At 43.7% G+C, this 14,442-nt stretch overlaps 1 protein-coding gene across 3 annotated transcripts; it reads left to right on the plus strand.

Annotated features, from left to right (window-relative positions):
- The first annotated feature begins 415 nt into the window (after nt 1-415).
- On the plus strand, nt 416-11,576 carry trmt11 (tRNA methyltransferase 11 homolog). Of its 3 annotated transcripts, none has more exons than XM_067238062.1 (13): nt 416-512; nt 2,762-2,827; nt 2,935-3,008; nt 3,243-3,324; nt 3,638-3,715; nt 3,837-3,971; nt 5,077-5,233; nt 5,332-5,412; nt 5,528-5,692; nt 5,930-6,002; nt 6,475-6,609; nt 8,256-8,376; nt 11,289-11,576. In XM_067238062.1, exons 1-13 carry the CDS (start codon nt 465-467, stop codon nt 11,424-11,426), a joined length of 1,353 nt encoding a protein of 450 aa, XP_067094163.1. In that variant the 5' UTR covers nt 416-464; the 3' UTR covers nt 11,427-11,576. The 3 variants fall into 3 exon arrangements, with proteins under 3 accessions (XP_067094163.1, XP_067094162.1, XP_067094161.1); XM_067238061.1 differs by having other exon boundaries at nt 417-512; nt 3,623-3,715; XM_067238060.1 differs by lacking the exon at nt 416-512 and adding an exon at nt 2,480-2,563 and having other exon boundaries at nt 3,623-3,715.
- The last annotated feature ends 2,866 nt before the right edge of the window (nt 11,577-14,442 follow it).

A 14,442-nucleotide genomic window follows, 5' to 3' on the forward strand; every position in this document is an offset into this window, starting at 1 on the left:
GGCTTTGCCTCAAGCCCAGGAGCGAGGGGTGGGGGACTCTATTCTATGCGTTTATTGGGGCATTAGTGGACGAGCAACATTGGTATGCCGCCAGTCAAAACCAAACTAACTAGTATAGCACAACAAATAAGTAAATACAAGGAAGTATGCTAATCCCAGCTCTACACCTAGTCGCTAGCCAGAAGTGAATAGGCAAATTCACTCGAATTTAGTCGCACCCTATGCGAGCGTTTCAGGCGCTCACTAGCAGCGACCTGTACGTAGCCTACAACTCTCGGTTGTTGAATTTGTGCATGAGTAGGCTATTTATAGGCTATCTTGCAAGTGAAAAGTTCATATCTGCGCGCGTGAAGTAATCTGACATACATTTGACGCCATAGCTGGCTGTAAATTTCTGTAGTAAGCTATGTCATAACATTTTTGGTAGCCTATAGCCTACTGTAAACAGTAGTAATAGTAGCAGAATGAGTATTGGGACAGAGCCATTTCTTCACGAGGAAGGAGGAGAAAAAGTAAGTGTCTGATTTAGCCAATAAAATTAGGTACTTATGGACATTCTTTTTTTGCAAGATATAGGGATGAAAAAGAGTTTAAAAAGCCTAAACTGAAAGGAAACTAACATGAGCACCACAACCTGTCACTACCGATGAATTAACAAGGTTTATTCCCAGCACACATTCACTGTAAAAAAAAGAAGAGATGAAATTACCGCACTTTTTCTGTAAATTATACGTGTTTTTTTCTGTATTTCTGAATGACAGGAAATACAAATAGAAAGATAATGGAAAACTGTAATTTTATAATTTTACATAAACATTACAGCCAAATGTTGTTACTTAAAAATACACTAAAATGTCAGTTTTTTTTACAAATATTAATAGCATTTTCACCTAAATGTTCTGTTAAAACACTTACTTTCACTTTATAAAAACTAGCTAATATAACAGTTATTTTGCAGATATTTACTTTCATCCCACGGACAAATAACATTTTTGGTTTAGACATAGGAACCTTGAATTGTGAACTGAGCGCGGGTAGTTGACATCATGAAATCCCAGCATGCACTAGTCAATATCAAAGACTACAAAACCTGCAAAAGCCTTTTTGCGGCTATCTCGTTGTTCATGATCATTGACCAATGCACTTTTAGTAAAGCTCTCTCTTGGAAGTCGCTTTGGATAAAAGCGGCTGCTAAATGAATAAATGTAAAGACTCCAGAGTAGGACGAAGGAAAGTTGATTGGATAGTTGTGTAGCGGTAACGCTCTTGTTACCCAGAATTCCCCGCGGCAAACTGAAAAGCTACGGAGTTAAAGGTTTAAGCTTAGATAAGCATTGTTTGGAGTTTTGCTGTTGTGTTCGTTCTGTTTTGATATGTGTAATGTGATGGTCTGTAGTTTGGATACATTAAGTGTTCACCCTGAGTGTGAATGTTGTCCAGTTAGATGGCGATCAAACCTGTCTCATGTACCCCTACGTGACGCCATTAATAATTCTCTCTAATTTGTACAGCTTTTTATTTATTAAAAATGCTTTTTTCTAACAGAGAATTTCAATTAATGAAAGTCATATTTACCTGCAAAGAACAGGCTGTGATGTAATGTTACAGATATATCTCGTCAATTTGGTACAGGAGAAATACAATTATTTTACGGTTAATTAATGTTAATAATTTTTATTTTGTTTAATACGTTATAAAGTTCATAAAACAATTTCATTGCAATATGGAAACTGACAGAGTAGGCTACAACTTGAAGTGATTTTAGGAACATAGGTGTTCTGCAGCACATCAGAGCAGGACAAGTTCATGAAAAGCCTAGTCCAACTTTAACAGATCAAAAAATATTCTGGCTTCTTCACTATAAACTAGCTACAGTAAAGAACAGACTTGTCACAATCATGATGTCTTACCTCAATCACCTCTGTGCATCTCTACTTGTTGCGTCCGTTGCTCCAGTTAAGCCGAGTCACCTTTCGGCGTTTGCAACACAGTCCATTCTATGGAACTTTACATTACACTGTCCGGCTGAGAATTACATCTGCTAAAATGCTGACTGACATTGACATCGACCAATGACAGCCTGGTGCTGATGAGAGGCTCCAAGGATGACCCAATCGTTTAGGAGATGTCATGTGCTTAGCTGTCAACGCCGTTCTGAAATAAAGCAGCTTAAAGAAGAGATATGTTTAGTTACACCCATCAAATCCCAGTACCAAACTGAGTTAAATTTCAAGACATGTATTGATAATGTATTGATGATTGTTTATTGTCAAATCTGAATAAAACAAAATACGCATATATAAAATAGCTGTTTCCCATATAGGTCATAGGCCTACTGAATCACTGGTAGTTACAACCTAATGCAATTAGTGTAATGTCTTACTTTAGGCAAAACAAGCCATTGTTCCATTATTGGATTGAATCCGGAACCCTCTGGAACCAGGAAAATGTATTCTGGCCGGATATATTTTGAGGGAGAAAAAAAATGGCGACGCAGTATAGTAGATCATGCTTGCAGTATTTGTTTCATCTTGCTCACGATCATCTTGAGTTTAGGCTACCGGTATGGAGTTTTTCATTCATATATTTTAGCTTATTGTCACACAGACGCCACGCGGCTTAAAACAAATAATGAAAAACTGCATATGCACCGCAAGTTGTTTGTTACAATTTCCATGTTGCCTCATATCTAAGCTAGCCAACTAGCTACCCAGTACAACTCTAAATACATTACAGCTGTATAATTCCTCACCTCATACAGGAAATCAAGGCGCTGCTCTCTTTAAGAGGAAAACCTTTTCATCCCGGGGAACACTTCAAAGAAAAGGTGATCTGTGTCAACTTCCTTCTGCCTTAGAGTTTTGTGTGTAGCTCGCAAGCTCAAATTCTATTAATGCTTACTCTGTTTCCAAATGTCACTCTTCTCTTAACTAGTCTCCCTTCTGGCTGCTCGACGGTTTATCAGAAGAGGATGTCCATAACATCATGGGCAGATCAGTGTGTGCCAAGTGAGTGACATTCGCTAACCTTACAGTAAATTGACTGGTGGGAGATGCAGGTACAACGGTGCTTTGTAACCTTTGTCTCCTGAGAAGTTACAGCTAAAATGTGATAACTTATGTAGCAACAAGACAGGGGAAAGAAGATTTTAATCATGCTGGTTGTTGAGAAAGTTCCTTCCTGGAGTTTATCGTTTCTTCATTGGCATTTGTCAGGATCATGTATTGTTTTGTGTACATCAGGTCTGCATTTGAACTGTGGGGGCATGGAAAAACACAGAGTGAACTTAAGACGTCTCTCCTGCAATATCCAACAGAGGACATGGTTGGTTTGACATGTTTTTAACGGTTGTTGCACTGGCACAGATTATTGTAGACTTTCTACATAAAAACAGTACTACAAATGTTTCATGGGGGGTCAGATGGCTGAGCGGTTATCGAATCGGGCTACCAATCAGAAGGTTGCGGGCTACCAATCAGAAGGTTGCTGGCAAAAATGACGTTGTGTCCCTGGGCAAGGCACTTCACCCTACTTGCCTCGGGGGAATGTCCCTGTACTTACTGTAAGAGCGTCTGCTAAATGACTAAATGTAAATGTTTCACTTGACCCTGCCTCTCAACAGTCACCCTTCCTACAGAAGAACTCAACATATAAAATCAATGTGTACACCTTCAACAAGACTCTGGAGTTCCAGGACAGGATTAAAAAGATAGATGTGAGTAGAAGATCCCCTTTCGTGTTTATGAACATGATGCAACTATTTCAGTAGGATTGTCTGTCCATATTTGCCTTCCTGTTTCCATATGCGCCTGATGTTCATCTGTGTCTCTCCCCAGGCACTGGAATATCTTCCCTTTCAGGGCAGTGTCAGTCTGAAGAACCCACAACAGATCTTCTGTCTGCTGGAGGATTATGGTACAGACCCCAACAACATCCCAGAAGAGCCCTTCCACATCTACTTTGGAAGATGGGTAAGTAATGGCACACACATTGATGTGTCAGAAACCGTTTCAATTTCTTTGCAAAAGAAAAGTGTTACGTTCAGTTTAACCTTTTCATTTGGGTCGTTTAGATAAGCAGTTCTCAAGCACGGCCCTGAGGACTAGTGCTGGTCTGTAGAGACACCCAGAGCTTACTTGCTAGAGTAATGTGGTATGTTTGACATGTCATGTTTATTGGGTGTGTTTTGCCTTCGGCAAGGGCGCAACCTTTGTTCTCTCACATATATATTTATTATAGTTTATTTTCGCCCCCCTAAGGATCAGTCAATATTTGGACTACGTAGACAACGCCTGTGTCAAAATGTTTGTCTTGGTCTCGATTGCGTTGCTTGTATTTTTATTTACGTTCCGTTGCACGGTTTAGGAGGTTACAACGTTTTTGTGGCAAAAAAGTGCCTTTAATCGACGAAGGGTACTCAGTGCTATCTACGTCACCACGTCAGCACACGTTAGCAACGACGCATAGATTGATGTGCTGTTGCACAGCAAGTATCGTATCGTGCCGTGGTGTACTACTACCAAAGAACTTATATTGACTCTTTGCTACTACTAGCAGCATCATACATGTACATTTAAGCAAATCAAGACTTGCATGTACAGTAAGTAATGTCACATTAAAGAATGTATGTAAAGTTTAAACTCAAGCTTGTGTGGTGCGTCGCTGGCTTCAGTGCCACAGCCTAAACTTTGTCAAAAGAAACATTCTCATTTCCGGCGCTTAAAAACAATCCCCTCACTCAGTGAAGTTTGGCTAGCCACCGCAACTAGCTTGCTCGTAGCAAACTTCTTTTGAATTAGCCATTTCTCCCTAAATAGATGTAAAGCTTATTTACGTTGTTGGGGGCATATTTTCAGTTAGCAGATGGTACTGTTTGAATCGCGATTCCATCTGAAATACTGCCGGTGACAACGTTGTTACAGTAGCTTCTTTCAAAGGGGGTTCTTGAGTAGGCTAAATGCTTGAAAATATCACTAGATGGGAAAAAACTTAAGGGGACAGACCCACCTGCAAGCGAGCACACCCTACAATTTCCACAGAAATTTTACCCTCTCTAGTTCTCTTTTATATTGTCAGATTGCTGATGGTCAGAGGGAGCTTATACGGTCCCACAGTGTGAAGAACAGGCACTTCATCGGCAATACCAGCATGGACGCCGGCCTGTCCTTCATCATGGCTAACCACGCCAAGGTCAAAGAGCATGACCTCATCTATGACCCTTTCGTTGGGACAGGCAAGGGATTTTAGGAACCCAAACATCTCCTGTTGTCCCTTAAAACACTAGTAGGGTAGTCTCACTCTAACTGTCTGTTCTCAATGTGTCTCCTGTAGGAAGCCTGCTAGTTGCTTGCTCTCAGTTCGGTGCCTATGTATGTGGAACAGATATTGATTACAACACTATCCATGGTATAGGTAGGACCCAAAATCCATCAATGATATAACAAACACTAGTTTTCTTTTTCTGCAATAAAATGTTTTGCTTGTGTTGAATGTACAGATTCACTGTGTAAAATGTGTGTGGTTCCAGGCAAGGCAAGTCGCAAAAACCAGAAGTGGCGAGGCCCTGATGAGAACATCCGAGCCAATCTGCGCCAGTACGGCACGGAGAGGCTGTACGTGGACGTGCTGGTGTCTGACGCCGCCAAGTCTGTCTGGAGGCACGCGCTCCTGTTCGACGCCATCATCACAGACCGTAGGTTCTGTTCAACAGACCACACACTTTTAAGTTCTGTTTAGGGAAAGTGTATTCTTTTTTTCGGTGTGAGACTCAGTAAAGCCTACATTCTTAAAATAGTAGCGATTTTATAAATTATGAAAGAAAAAAAAAAAGAGAAAAAAATAGAGGGTTCCAGCCTTATTAGAAATGGAGGACATGGCTATGGATCCCCACATTGATCTGTGATTGACGGAGTGCATTATCTATTCTAAGCCCCCTATGGGATTCGCGAATCCACCAGGAGGACAGGATCTCAGAAGGACTCTTTCAAACCCACTGAAGACTTGTAAGATCATTATCTTTGTCTCATAGATGTCATCAACCTAATCAACCATACTCATGCCCTTATATTGGGCCCTGTGCTTTATGTCAACTCATAATACCAATGTCAGCATAACATTTCAAACTGATGGACCAACATTTGTTTTAAATGAGACTGGAATTCTACATGTTGTGTGGTACAAGCTGTATTTTCAGGAATAATTGCAACTTTCTATCAGGAAGATGTAAACAGACATCTTGGTAAAATGCTAAGGCACTTATCTGTTTAACTTGCCAGTCCCCTACATGTTAAATAGAAGCTCCTTTTCAACTGCTTGTGTGTTAACCAACATGTGTGCCATGACAATGGGGATGTCTACATGTAACACCACATCCAGTCAGATCTATGATAACGTTGGTCTTTAACATATCCTAGTTAGTTTGTATTTAAAGGTACCTACATTCTGTAACATACCACTCTGTAACCCCTCCCCCAGCTTTGGAGAGAGCCACGTTCCCGTATCCATGGCTTACCACTTGAGTGACATATTCACCGACCTATTGAACTTTGCAGTTCACCACTTGGTTATGGGCGGTAGACTCGTTTATTGGTTGCCGATCTACAGACCAGAGTGAGTACGCCATAGAGATTCAGTTATGTATGTTGGTTTATAGTTTTGTGTTATTCTAATCACAAATCTACTGGGTACACAGGATCTTCAATCGTAGAGTATGAACAGTGTCTAATCACTATCCTTACTAGCAGGTCCATTAAGTATATCAGTCAGAGATTTGGCTGGTACACTGCCTATTCCTGTCTGTCCATGTCATGACCACTAGGGGACAACCTTGTCAGGGTTGTTTACTGTCTGTCTTCATAAACCAGTTGTTTAATCTGTGGCTAGTCCTACAGAGTCCTCCAAAAATCTGATTATCAACAACACCTGTTCTGTCCACATGATTGGACCCGTGTGCACGTGTGTGTGCATGCGTGCGACCCCATCAGTCAAAATAAACTGACCACAGGATAACAGGGTGGGCAGGTGTAAGAAGGAAGATGAAGTCATGACAGGCCTGTTCTGTCAGAGACACACTGGAGTTCCCTGGAGACAGCTGCAGGCCTCATAGCTGGGGAGGAGGTGCAGGGGAGGGGGGGGGGGGGGGTCACTGCCAGTGATGTCACTGAGAGATCCCAGAACATGAGTCTGACACTGCTCGCCTTTGTTGAGTGTCGACTTCCTTGCTGCAGCCAGAGGGCACTGTTGACTGATGCCACACCTGAGGCGTTTGAGAAAGTGTTGAGCGAGAGGATTCAGAAGTGATGGTGCGACTGTCTAGTAAGGGGGTTGCTTATAAAACATTTTGGTTGTTTGATGGTACGTTTTAGGGGATTTGGGGGGACCTTTTGCAGGAATTAATGGTGTTTTAGTTGTCGCTTTTAAGTGCATATTTATGGATCCTATATACACACGTAGCACAGACTGGCCCTTACCCATTCCACATCTTTATAGGGATGCCATTTGACAAGGAAAAGCCTAGTCACACTCCATTATTCAGTGTAAAGACCTGTGGTTGGCACAAGGGCAAGTCCAACACTCCACTGGGTGTCACATGATTGGCTTAAGAGAGAACTGGAACCTGGCGGCTATGCCGTCGGTCGCCGTGCCGACAAACATCCCACACCACTCGAGAGGCCCATATGCCATAGTGTCCATAGCAACGCTGCCGACAAAACGCAAAAAAAACCCACACAAAAACATGTTGAGGGTTGTTGAATGGAGCTACTGACTGACTTTGTAACACATACATCACCAGGCCAAAATACCGAGTCTGGCCCTGGTCCCCCTCTCTGGTCTGCTGTAGCTGTGCTGCTTGGCTGGAGTTGACAGGGCTCCTGACAACGACTCGATTTTTCCGCTGCCTTAGTGTAATCTACCTTTCACAGTAGCTTTCCCTCCCTCCTGGTCACTGACAGGCTAGCCACACCAAGATGAGAGGGGGGAACCAGTAGACTGGGATAGACGCTGGCAAAGAAGGGAAGTGTAATTTTGAGGGGATTACAGGCTGGGGAGGAGTGGTGGTGTGGGGGGATTGCATCCTGGATGAATGCTGTGCTGGACCTTACAGACCCTCTGTACCTAGAGGGTTGGGGAGAAGAGAGGGTGACCCAGGATTTGAGGCCTACTGCCTCTCTGTTTGGCTTCTTCATTTGGGTTGGATGTCAGGCGATTGTAAATGTAAACTGGTGTTTGTTTGTGTGTGTGTGTGTGTGTGCCAGGTACTGTGAGGAGATGGTCCCCCTGCATCTCTGCCTCCAGCTGACCAGTAACTGTGAACAGACCCTTTCTAGCCACACCTCCCGACGACTCATCACCATGGAGAAGATCAAGGAGCCGGAGGTATTTAGTTGATAACGTGATAATCCATTCAGAGGCATCTCCCTACTGTCCCCCTACTGTGTATATGTATGTGTGTGTGGACACATTATAATGAATCTTTCTACATTCACAAGAGTAACTTCCTGTGTGTGCCACCGAATATGTTTACATTCTGTTTGTATGTGTGAACATGCACATAGACCTGCATGTGCTTTGTGTGGAGTGACACTGTTTGTGCACACTGTATGTGTGTGTGAGAGAGAGTGTTGAGACTGATGGGCTCAACCTCACCATCTGGCTGTGATTGACTTATTTTTATATTACACTTAAATGACTTAATCACACATTGTATGGAAAATAATCCATCTTTGGACTTGACAACCGTCTCATTTCACTTCAAAACCCCAAATTGCTCCCATAAAGGCCTCAGTGAATCACACACACACGCACACACACACAATATCCCCCTCACACACGCTAACACGCTGCTATTTAATCCAAATCAACTGGCATGTGTCTAAGGCTCCTAGTGGAGTAGGACACACACAGACTGTTGTTTATACAGTAAATAGCTATACCTAGATACTAAGGTACACATGTTCTGTTTCCGTAGTACCTCCTAGCTCTTTTCAGAGTGCAGCTAGAAGGCTGCCTGTCAGGGTGAATACTCTGTTCAGACTCTGCCTCTCAGGCGGAGATGGTTGAAATCCCAACCAGAAAGTGCTGTCCGCCTGTCTTGTTATGCACTTGGCTCCTGGATGTGGATAGAAACAGTCTTCAGGTTGCCTGGCATCATTGTCCTTGGCGATGAAGCAATGTGGCGCTGACGATAAGCAGGCGGGCGGTGGAGTCATCGCTCTTTCTCCTGACGCCTCATTACTCCCTATGCAAACGCCTCCATCTGTCCACCTCATGCGTAGCCACGCCAAACACTACCCCTTTCTTGGTCTGATTCCAACACCAGCTCTAAACCCCAACCAGGTACCCCCAGCCCCAGCTCTATAACCCAGTCCCAGCTAAATGCTCCAGCCATATACCCCAGCCCCAGTAGTTACCCCAGCCCCAACAAAATACTCTAGCCCCAGCTCTTGCAACCCAATCCCAGCTAAATCAAATCAAATCAAATTGTATTGTGTATTTGTATTTGCCCATTTTCAAGCAGTTACAGAAGGCTTCACATATGCCCATAGAGCTGCCCCTCAACCAACCTAAACCCTCAAGAAAGGCAAGGAAAAACTCCCAGTAAATCTCATTGAGAAACCTTGGGAGGAGCAATTCGGCGAAGGATCCCCTCCTCCAGAGACAGAGAGGTGCAGAACACATGCTAAACATGGTCATGCATCAGGAAAAAAATAAAAGAAAACGGAAATGCCTTTAGAGTTGGCAAACTTAAGCATTTAAGTAATCAAGTTTAAGCAGTTGCAGCCATGGGGCTGGGGGCGTGTGATCGGTGCAGCATCACAAGACAGCCAGGTAGATGAGCAGGAGGGGACCAGGAACTCCCTGTTGTCCGTCAAAGGAGACCGATGTCCACTTGGCGACTAGGTCCAACTTTGGCAGACCAGCGACCAGGCAGATGTTGACAGCTCAACCCCCCACACCACAGGGGAGGTGTGGAGGGGGGACCAAGAAAAGAGAGCAGGATTAGAGAATGCAAAGGAACAACAAATTGTTACAATAACAGTAAGGCTAAGGTCCCCACCGGTCAAGTGTGAACTAGTGCAGCAGTTTAGCAGGCAAAAGGGTATTTGATGTAGCCCTAGACACCAACACAGCCCCAGCCCCCCTAGATTGGAACATTACATTTGTTCCAGAGAAGAGAAACTCTAAATAAGATTGCCCTGTCCCCCGTCATTTCAAACTAGCAACAGAAGTAACCAACAAGTTCAGGTTCACTTTATTTGTAATTTAAAGTTGTATGATACACATACAGACATATAGACACAGACATATTGTTTTATTTGTAATTTAAAGTTGTATTTAATTACATTTTTTATAAATACAGACACAAACTTCAGCAGCCGTAAAACTGACTAAACAGAAAGGTTTTTAATCTAGCTTTCAATGTCGAAACGGTGTCGGTCTCCTTAATTGAAACAGGGAGTTTGTTCCAGAGAAGAGGTGCTCTATGTGAGAACGCCCTGCCCCAAGCAGTTTCTTTTGTTGATTTAGGGAATCACCAGATAACCGGCATCTTAAGATTATAGTGTCCTTATTGGGGACAGGGCGAGGATACCAGAGATGCTAATTTGTGGAGTGATTTGTAAGTTCGGAGTGGGACTTTGAAGCTAGATGCCCTACACCAGCCCCAGTTAGATACCCCAGAAAGATACACCAGCCCCAAATAGATACCCCAGCCAGTTACTCCAGCCCAAGCTCTGTAACCCAGCCCTAGCTAGATGCCCCAGCTAGGTAACCCAGTTTCAGCCAGGTACTCTGCCCCAGCCGCTATCAAAAACTCAGTTGCTCAGTTTCTGAACTGTTCCAGTTGAGACATCTCCCCTGTTTTAGCTCCAGCAAGCGTTTCAACTCTCTGCTAGCATGTACCTCACATTGCTGGGAGTGGATAAGGATTCCATATCCTTATCCACCATGTCCTCCTCTCTCCTACTTTATAGTAGGTTTATTTGTAAAGATACCTGGCAAAGACCAAAGGGTTTATTATTTTAGTTCCTTGTCTTTGCTTCTATTTTGTGTGCTGCAAAATGATATTGCTTGAGAATTTTCTTTTTAGTAGGCCAACATTAAAGGCCAAGGACTGTACATTTATTATTTCTGGGGAGGAAATACAGCTAGATAATGGAAAGATGAATAGTAGACCTGACTTTACATCGCTGGCTTTTGTGGGTACTGGGGCTGAGGGTGGTTTTGAGGTAAGGGTTTGACTAGGTATAGACATTACAGGACAGACCATTTTGTCTCTATCTTCTAAGGAGGCAGATGTACTGGCCCACCTGTCAGACCCCCGATATAGCCCCTACCAAGGACACAACGCCTTCAGGGACAAGTACTTTAGCGGTGTTACCAAGAAAACCACCAAGGACGACAAAATGGCCGACAATGGAAAGTGAAGGAACAGAGGTGACTTGACAATGCCTGCGCCGGTGGCTCCACTGCTGTTTCAAACACCTCTCTCTTTTTATCTGTTTTTGTTGTTGTTATCGTCATGATTTTCTATGCCTGCTACCCTTTATAAACGAATAAAATACCATATAAATATGCATTATGAATGGACAGAAGTTAATGTTTCTGCAAATATAATTGTGTGACTGTAATAGAACAATGCTGCCTTGTCACACACATTTATCAAAGGTTTCAGAATGGTCAGATCTGGTACTGCTCGCTTATGGATAGGGTTTCCTCTTTCAGCGCTGATTTTCACAAGATATCTACATTCCCAAACCTTATAAGTTCATAAAACTGAGAATTAGGACAGCGAACCATCAACAGAGTTACCTACCTACCTTGTTATCATAGCTAGGATCGAGATTCATTGTTTTTCCATTTACAAATCGACCTGCCAAGTTCATTGTTTTCTCTCTGGGAAGTGATGCCACATTCTTGGCTCGCCTGGTTTGACATGCGTGTGTGCGTAAGCATGACGTTTGTGGTCGCCAAGAGCTAAGCCTTTTCCAGGTTGTATGAAATGGAACTGTCTGAGTGTCTGTTCCATGAGCCATCGGATGAGGGTGGTATTCTGAACTGGATGTGTTTGGGGTGGGGGGCGAACTCCCCCTGCGTAAAGAAAGGCTTTAGATTCATCCGAGACTGTACTGCCAACCAGTAGCTATCGACTCAGTTGTAAAACAGGCAGAAAATGTAAAGGGGTATAAAAAAAGGGTGAGCGAAGTGAAATGTCAATGGTGTAGGATGTGTTCTGGCCTCACATGCTGGTAACATCAGCAGGGTGTCTTCGATAAGCTGGCTTCTCTGAGGAAGGTGCTGCTTTACACGATGCAGATGGTGACTCAAAATACAGCCAGACATTTTTTTTTTTACATGTTTAGGTGAAAGAGGCTCTAGCAGCCAAGCCCAGACCAAATAACAGGACCCCCACCTCCCTCCTCCTCGTCCTGCAGCTAGTCAGCAGCTCTTGTGTTTTCTGACCACAGTTTACGTGTGGCCGGCCCATTTTTCATCTCCAAAGACTGGGCAGCCTGTCTCTGCCTTTACTCTACCCTTCTGACTGTTTATCAAGGGGATGGGGTGGAGGGTACTGCTTTCACCATAATTCTCCAATTTCACCACACCACCACAACGAATCCTTTCAACCAGCCAACAAAAAGGATAAAAGGATGATCACGCGATGCCCCCACTCTCCCTTCAACTTTCCATCGGGGATGAACGACCCTTACCACACGACAAGGAGACATGTCCGCTCTTCCTCCTCCCTCACTCCTGCTCCAATCACATATAAACAAACTATTCATGACAGGAAATGAGAGGATCTCATCAAAGGTTTATTTATGTATTTTTCATTTTGTAGTGTTGCCACAACACCAGCGATACATGTTTACTGCTCCTCTTCCTCCAGCGTGGCCCTGTGGCTGGCTAAGGATTTGGGGTCCTCTCGGCACACATTAATGCTGTCCAGACACAACTCTCTGTGTTCGGCCATGCTGGGTTTTTGTTGTTCTGAACTGAATTTTGTTTTCAATTTTTTTTTTCCTCCTAATAAGGCCAACATTGGGAAATACTGTAGATGTCTTGGTATGCTGTAATTTGGTAGTTTATGACTGCAGTATATTACTTCTGATGTTTAATATTTAGAAGGTGCATTAGGTATTTATTTTTATGAAACGCTACAACAGATGGCTTGATGTTACAGACTGCAGGGGATGCATGTGGTAATACCATGTCTTCTCTCCTCCCTTTCTGGTTAGACAGGCCTCAGGAAAACCATCACAAAACCATCGTCCTGGAACACTGCCCCCTGATTGCTATGTCTGTCCGTGTGAAAATGCCCTCTACTCTGCTGAGTCAGACTGGTACACCAAACAAAGCTCCATACCTGCCCAGAGACGCCTAGGTCAGGGGGTCTTGACACACAACACACGGCACTCCATCTACAATCCCAAGACAGTTCTAAATTGCTCAAAGTACAGGGAGGAGAGGACACAGAGTGTGTGTGTGTGTGTGGTGTTGAATGTATCTGTGAGTGATTACAGATAGTTGCTGCAGGTGCGTTGCCTATCTGTCTGTAGTCAGAGAAGTTTACACACCTGCAGGTTTCTCCTCCTCCACAACCCTCGCCCCCTACCTCCCTCATCCCCTGCCCTCAGGTAACCCTATAGCCCCTGTCTACCTACCCTTCCTATCCCACTTCCACAACTCCACTCATTTTTCATTTTAGGGTCTACTAGAGAAACACCAGTGTGAAGAGGGTCATTATTTAGCAACAAAGTCATTATGTAGCTGCGGTCAAATCACTGCATCAGTCTTAACCCTCACCACCTACCCCCCCCCCCCCCCACACACACACACACACACACACACACACGCACAGCTGTGAAATGTAAACCACTGACAAAGAAAATACATGGGGTTGCGACATCAACTGCTCGAGTCCCTAACTCCCTCCAACTCAGGCGAGAGGAGTAGAGAAGAAAACCTCAGAGCCTAGCTGTTTGTTGTTTTAACCCTCGTGCTGCCTTCGGGTCACATGACCCAAAGGTTCATAACGAACCATCGTTGTGTTTACCCAATTTTACCCAATACAAAAACAAATAAAACTTATTTTCTTTTAACCTTTGCAATGTGGGGGGTCTGAGACAGCCCAACGGTTAAACGGTTTTTGTATGTGGTAAAGTTGTTGCAATACGACGGTGGGTCACAATGACTGATGGGTCAGAATGACCCGAAGATAACACAAGGGTTAAGTGAAGATGCCACTAGGTGACAGGCTTGAGTAAAGGTTAATTAAATGGCCAAATCATGCAGAGATGGGAGGATGGGTTTCAATGGTGGCAACTGGCACACTTTTCCTACTCAACACTCTGCTTTTTCTGCCATGGTATCCTTGCAAGTCCAGTACATCCAGTACTTCATGACAGCTGCGGAGTCAGATCTCACAACGTTACACTCCAT

Source organism: Osmerus mordax, chromosome 6 (assembly GCF_038355195.1).
Source record: "Osmerus mordax isolate fOsmMor3 chromosome 6, fOsmMor3.pri, whole genome shotgun sequence".
NCBI classification, from domain to species: domain Eukaryota; kingdom Metazoa; phylum Chordata; class Actinopteri; order Osmeriformes; family Osmeridae; genus Osmerus; species Osmerus mordax.